Consider the following 7,103-nt stretch of genomic DNA (forward strand, 5'->3'; position numbering starts at 1 on the left):
TGGAGCCGCCGCTTCTCTGTGCCTCCGCCACCACAGCCCAAATTCATTCCCCCAGCGTGCGCCTGGCTTCCCAGGGTTTCGCCCGGAACTGGGGTTCAGTGCAGTCGGAACTGGGGTTCAGCACAGTCCTGAGCTTATGTCTCCTTCCCGCTAGGGCAGTTCAGTGGCGCAGGCAACAGTCCTTTGCGCCCCTTCCCGTGCGCGCCTCTGGAGCTCTGCCTTCCCCCGCTCCTCTGTGGCTGCGCCCCACAGCCCAGATTCATTCCCCCAGCCTGCGCCTGGCTTCCCAGGGTTTCGCCCGGAACTGGCGCTCAGTGCAGTCGGAGCCGGCGCTTAGCGCACTCCGGAGCCTTTATCTCCTTCCTGCCAGTGAACGCCGGCCAGGTCATCAGCCGCCCCCTCCTCTCCGGCTCCATCCTCCCCGCAGGCGCGCGTGTTCGTGTCTCCGCCAGTTTCTCCATACCTCAGGCTTTTACGGCTCCCCCGATTGTCCCCTTGGCCTTCTCCTTCCCCCCAGCTGTGGGCATTTCAGTCCGCCAGCTCTCCTGTGGTTCTGGACGATGTCCGTTCTGTCCTCTAGTTGTGCCTTTGAAATTGTTGTGCCCGGTTGCAGGTTAGGTGTTTCACCTATGCCGCCATCTTGGTTTCTCTCCATATATATATATTTTAAAAGGGCTTGCTGTGAGGAACGGCTGGAAGCCTGCATAGAGATTTTGTACCTGAAAAACTGCTACTACCAGAATTTTCTAGGAGCATTTCTGAAGTATTGCCCTTTTGTGATGTCCTGAGGCCGCCACCCCTGGTTCCTGTTCCATCACCTCTCGCCCCCCCGCACCCGCCTGGGGGCCCGTAGCTGTGCTGCCAGGTCTTGTTTCTTGAGTGCTTCGGGCTGGACGCATCTACATCACCTCCGCTTTCCCCAGAATTGGGGCCCCACATAGAGCCTGGGGAGCATACACTTGTGTCAGCAGCAGTTTGGTCGGAATGACAATTTTGCCAAAAATAAATTTTGCATCCTGGCCAGTTTTTCTCAGTGGTTAGAGCGTCAGCCCTCAGACCGAAGGGTCGTGGTTTCGATTCCCGGTCAAGGGCACAAACCCTGGTTGGAGGTTCCCCGGCCCTGGTAGAGGCGCATGCTGGAGGCAGTCAATCGATGTGTCTCTCTCACATCAATGTTTCTCTCTCTTTCTCCCCCGTCCCCTCCCTGCCTCCCTCTCTCTGGAAATTAATGGGAAAAATATCCTGGGGGTGAAGATTAAAAATAGATAGATAGATAGATAGATAGATAGATAAATTTTGCTTTAGCTATATTTTTTTAAAGATTGGAAAATTTGGGAATCTTTGTGCAGTCTTCCAAACATCTTTATTTTTTTTAGAATTAAAAACATTTTTTCAACATCCTGTTACTTTGCAGCCAATTATTCCTACTTTTCTGTTTGCAGTAGCAAAATGTTGCAGCAACCTAAAGGTCCAACAATGGAATGGCTCCCTTCTTCCCTTCCTCCTTCCTTCCTCCATTCCTTCCTCCCTCCTCTTCTCTAACCTCCCCTGTCTCCCTCCCTCCCTCTCTCCTTCTTTCATTAGTTCAGTAAAAAAAAGAAAAGTACAGAACAGTGTATGTAATGAAATCCTATATAATAAAAGCTTAATATGCAAATTGTTCGACCAGGAGTTTGACCGTGTGCTATGATGTGCACTGACCACCAGGGGGCGGTGCGGAACATGACAGGCGTCGTCGATGCAGCGCTGGCAGCCAGCAGCAGTGGAGGTGCTGCCAACCCCGATGGGCCCCGATGACGAGAGCAGGACCGAGGTGGGATGGTGGAGCAGGTGAGCGGGCGGCACCAGGCCAAGGTGGGTGGAAGCGGGGCCTGATTGCCCCGCCAATTGCCCCACAGACAGTGACCAGCAGTGGCAGTGGGGGGAGGGGCCTCCACCCGGCTCCCAGGTGCTGAGGGAGCTGGGCAGGGGGCCCAGCCCTGACTATGATCATCCTGCAGGTGGGATGGTGGAGCAGGTGAGGGGGTGGTGCCAGGCCACAGCGGGGTGCCAGGCGGGGCTGGGGGCACGAGCTGGGGCCCGATCCCCACAGGCCACCCCGAGGGACCCCACCCATTCATGAAATCGTGCACCGAGCCTCCAGTCTAATATAATGAAACTAGAGGCCCGGTGCACGAAATTCGTGCACAGGGGCGGGGGAGTGTCCCTCAGCCCAGCCTGCACCTTCTCCAATCTGGGACCCCTCTCACAATCCAGGACTGCTGGTTCCCAACCGCTCGCCTGATTGCCCCTAACTACTTCTGCCTGCCAGCCTAATCACCCCTAACCACTCTCCTGCCAGCCCGATTGCCCCTAACTGCCCTCCCCTGCAGGCCTGGGTCCCCCCCTCCAACTGCCTTTCCCTGCAGGCTCAGTCGCCCCCAAGTTCCTTCCTTTGCCGGACTGGTCGCCCCTAACTGCCCTCCCCTGCTGGCTTGATCGTCCCCAACTGCCCTCCCTTGCAGGCCTGGTCCCTCCCAACTGCCGTCCCCTGCTGGCCATCTTGTGGTGGCCATCTTGTGTGTTGGAGTGATGGTCAATTTGCATATTACTCTTTTATTAGATAGGATACACGAATGTGTAAAGGCTTTGTTATGAATGTTTACCTGCTGGTGGTGAATGGAGCCTTTCCAGTTTACGCTCGCCTGGCTGTTGGAGAGGACATCCGCTGTGGCCCTGAGCTTCCCTGCGGCTCCTGCTGGCATGCCGGAAGGCAAAGTCCTGGCCCCTCTGTATCAGGCCACTTCTCAGGTTTGTGTTTGCAGTGAGTAGCTCTAAGGGACAAAGTAACGTCTCCCTTCAGGACAAAGAGCAGGCTTCCTTACCACCTGCTTGAAAAGAAAAATTCCTCAGCTGTGGGGCAAGCCCCTTTGAGTCACCCCTGAGGGCCTTGGGGGCGAGGGGCGCTGGCCCCCACATAATGCCTGCTGCTTGCTGTGCGGCGACTGCTGAACTCCCGTGCCTCTGACCCAGGCGTCTCAGGTCTTGGCATCAGACTGGCTCATTGGCCTGTGAGTGGGGCAGGACTTAGCCTGACATTGGCCTTTTCACCTATGTGTACATCCATTGCTTTTACAACATAAAAATCAGTGTTTATGCTTTTAGAAAGAAGGCAAAAAACAAAACCAACACATATCAAAAGTCAAGGCTTAACGCCCTGACTGGTTTGGCTCAGTGGATAGAGCATCAGACTGCGGACTGAAGGGTCCTAGGTTCGATTCCGGTCAAGGGCATGTACCTTGGTTGCTGGGCACATCCCCAGTAGGGAGTGTGCAGGAGGCAGCTGATCGATGTTTCTAACTCTCTATCCCTCTCCCTTCCCCTCTGTAAAAAATCAATAAAATATAGTTTTTAAAAAAGTCAAAGCTTACAAATTAAGGGGAAAGTCAGAAAACAGTCAACCATCCAAAAAAGAAAATAAAGAACCCCTGCTCAGACCTGTCCTCAGAGACTTGGTCAGAACCTCAGCAGATCTTCCCAGACCACCCTTTCCGGGGAGACTGCCACGTGTTTGTTAGGCGTCTCCCGGAGCACGACCATAGCCTGTGCAGTGCTGGCTGCTGCCGTGACGTCGGTAAGCAGCCACACGGGCCATGTGGCGACCCTCCGGCTTCCTGCGAAGCCGTGAGAGCTCACCAGGGATCCCCGCAGCCTGCAAAGGCTTTCTTTGCCTCCAGCAGAATCAGGGGCTTCCACTTGCCCCTGGTACTTCCTGGATTCTGGCCTAACAGCTTGGGGACCACAAATGCAAAGGAAACCACCCTCCCCTCCCATTTCCTTCCCTGTACCCCCTAGTTCTTAAGTGCAGGTTCCCATCACCCCGGGTCTGACCCCCTTCCCTATCCCAGCTTAACCTCTTGCCGTCCCATTTCCCTCCCATTTCCCTGCTGAGACGGAGGACTCCCGATCCCAGATTCCCAGTCCCACATCAGCTAAGACCCCGGAGCCCCTGCACCACCTCAGACCCCGGAAAGAGTAAGTGATGCCGCTCTCGTCACCGGCAGCAGTGGGAACAGGGTGGGGGCAGGATGCTGGGGTGGGGTGGGTGGAGCCAGGGCCACTTCCTTTCCCCTTGGGGCCCCTGTCCGCCCAGTCCTACCCCAGCTTCAGGCGTTGGAGCAGCCTGGCCCCAGGCCTGGGCCTTGATCAAGTGAGCTGGTAAGGGGCTGTGACTGGCGGGGCGGGGTCTCATCAGACCTAGGAATGCACCAATGGCTCGAAAAGACCCTGACAAATGGTGGGGAAAGAGGGTCAGGAGCCACTGGGGCTGAACAGAGTCTCCGGAGGGAAGGCCGGGAGGGGTAGCCATCGCTGGTTGCAAGCTGCTATGGCCGGAGGGGGCCTGGGGGACAGAGCTGATGGGGGAGCCCAGCATCTGTTCCCTTGTTATTGCTGATAATAGTAAAAGGAAGGGTGGAAGCAGCCTCTAACCACAGGGTGGGCCTGGCAGTTGGCAGGGACGTCGGCAGGAGGAAGGGCCTGGCCAGGTCCTACCACCAGCCTCTTACGTGTTCCATTTCTCCAACGTCCCGCCCTCAGGTCCCATCCTGCTCATGTCTGTTGTCATGGAGATGACCCTGCTTCTCCTCTTCTTTGGGGGTCTGTGGGCCCACGAGGTGGACACAGAGGCTCCGAAGATTTCTACACCCAGAGAGCCCTCTTTTTCTTTGGCCTCCAACATCTCTGAGGCCTCAAACCTTCCCTCAGTGGCCTCCGATCAGGCAACAGGGGTGCCTGAGGCACATGGCAGTACCGGGCACCAGCTCTCCCTGCCTTCCTCAGCTCCGTCCGCAGTGCCCTCTCCTGAGACGTCCGTCGCTGCCGACATCAGCCTTATAGCCGATGCAGTAACCACCCAAGCAGCTCCCATCAGGAAGTTATCGATGGTCCAGGAAATCTCCAATGCAACCAGTGACCCTGCTGTCCCAGCAAGGACCACTCTGGGACTTCACACAGCGGCTGGTGAAACCATGGCAACTAGCTCTCTGGAGCCCTCCAGTGGGACCAGTGGACTCCCTGTCACCATGGCAACTAGCTCTCTGGAGACCTCCAGTGGGACAGTGACGAGTGACTCTCCTGTCACCATGACAACTAGATCTCTGGAGCCCTCCAGTGGGACCAGTGGACTCCCTGTCACCATGACAACTAGCTCTTTGGAGACTTCTGATGTGACCAGTGGACCCCCTATCACCATGGCAACCAGCTCTCTGGAGACTCCCAAGGAGACCAGTGGCTCGCCCGTCTCGAGGGTAAAAATACTCATCCTGTCGACCCCAGCGATCTCCACAAACGAAGGCAGCGGGCCTGCCCCGAGTTCAGATCAGAAGACCAAGAACACCCTGACGGTGGCCGTGCTTGTGGCCCTGCTGGCCGTCATCGTCCTCCTGGCGCTCGTCCTGCTGTGGCGCCGGCGGCAGAAGCGGAGGACCGGGGCTCTGACGCTGAACAGAGGTGGGAAGCACAATGGGGTGGCCGACGCCTGGGCCGGGCCAGCCCGAGTGGCCGACGAAGAGGCTGTGATAACAGCAGCGGCAGGAGCGTCTGGTGGTGACAAGGGCGCTGGGACCCCCGAAGGGGAGGGTGCTGGCCGGCGGCCCACACTCACCACTTTCTTCGGCAGACGGAAGTCGCGCCAGGGCTCCTTGGCGCTGGAGGAGCTGAAGGCCGAGCCAGCAGCCAGCCTGCCGGGGGAGGAAGAGCCACTGATGGGCAGTGAGGATGGGGCTGTGGAGGCCCCCGCTTCGGATGGGCCAGAAGCGGGCGATGTGGAGGTCCCTTAGTGCGTGTGGATAACAGGTCTGGAGGTCAGAATCAGCCCCAGCTTTCGGCACCTTCCTATCCTCACTTCCAACCTCACCATCGCCCAGCGTTCTCACCCGGCGCCTTCACTCTGACTCCTCATCTCGCTTCTCAGCCCTGGGCTTTCCAGCCTCCGCCCCAGCACCAGCACCTCCGCCCAGCGCCCAAACCCAGCACGGCGGCGGCAGGGCCTGCACCCGCTGAAGGCTCCAAGACTGAATGAATGAAACTTCCTCATCAGCCCTACTTCTCCCCGTCACCTGTCCTCCACGTCTTGTCTTTGAAACCAGATGCGGAGTCTCCATAATGCCAAATTTCCGTGACCTATGACAAGCCAACAGCTTCCGTCTAGGATTACTCTGTAAAGTACATTTGGCCCCGTAGATTAGGACAGCCGCTGGGTCGACCCATGAAACTCCTTTAACTCGGGGCCCCAGTGCTCTGCGCGGGGCCAGCCTGGAGCGGTGCCACCTAGCTGTGCCCTGGGGCGTGCCTGGGACACACCTGGCCTCGAGGCTGGCCCCTGGCTAAGCCACCACTCCCTCCCTCCCCCATGGACCGAGGCAGCCAAAGGTTTCAGCTCTTCCGCCTCCCGAGGGCAGAGGTGAAGAGGGTTTCTGGGCAGGCGGAGTCCTCTGAAGCCGTAGCCTGTGTGGGTCCTGGGTGTGGTTTGTGAGCAGGAGGCAAGGGCTCGGGGCTGGTGAAGGGTGGTGGTGCGTGCAGGGACGGGAGGGAGAGGCGAGAAGGGTTTCGGAGGCCGAGGGCATGCCAGCTGCTGGGAACATCTGCACCCTCATCTCTGCTCAGATGGGGCGGAGGTAGACAAAGGCCCAATGAAAGAACACCTGGCTTGATAGGAAGACTCAGCGCCCTTGTCCCAGCGCCCTTGTCACTCAGCTCCTTCAGCTCAGTCCCCCTCACAGCCTCCCCTGCACACGAGGTCGGGGAGAGGAGCCCTGGGCGCGGGTCGTGGTGACGCTCTGCTGTTCCATGTGCAATGTGTTTGTCTGTCGCCAAGTTCCTTCCCTTCTCCAAGGGGAGTGCGTGAGAGCCAGCTAAAGAGGATCTGCCATGGCTGGCGGCACCAGGGGCTTCCCCTGTGGCTCTGGGACAGGCAGGAGGGGACGAGACCCAACTGGCTGTCCCTGAGACCAGCCCAGGCCAGCGCCCAGGGAGCCGCGCGGGCCAGAGGCGGTTGGTATTTCCCCAGGGCAAAGAGGAAATTTGCAAAGAGGAAGTTGTTGAGTCACCGGGTGCAGTGGCTG

General features: G+C 58.2%; 1 protein-coding gene across 1 annotated transcript; it reads left to right on the forward strand.

The window, feature by feature from the left end:
* The first annotated feature begins 4,142 nt into the window (after window positions 1–4,142).
* SPN (sialophorin) lies at window positions 4,143–6,456 on the forward strand. The gene is made up of 2 exons (XM_028127501.2): window positions 4,143–4,197; window positions 4,579–6,456. Exon 2 carries the CDS (start codon window positions 4,593–4,595, stop codon window positions 5,817–5,819), a length of 1,227 nt encoding a protein of 408 aa, XP_027983302.2. The 5' UTR covers window positions 4,143–4,197; window positions 4,579–4,592; the 3' UTR covers window positions 5,820–6,456.
* Window positions 6,457–7,103: the final 647 nt, after the last annotated feature.

This window comes from Eptesicus fuscus, chromosome 4, assembly GCF_027574615.1.
Source record: "Eptesicus fuscus isolate TK198812 chromosome 4, DD_ASM_mEF_20220401, whole genome shotgun sequence".
In the NCBI taxonomy this organism is placed as follows: Eukaryota; Metazoa; Chordata; class Mammalia; order Chiroptera; family Vespertilionidae; genus Eptesicus; species Eptesicus fuscus.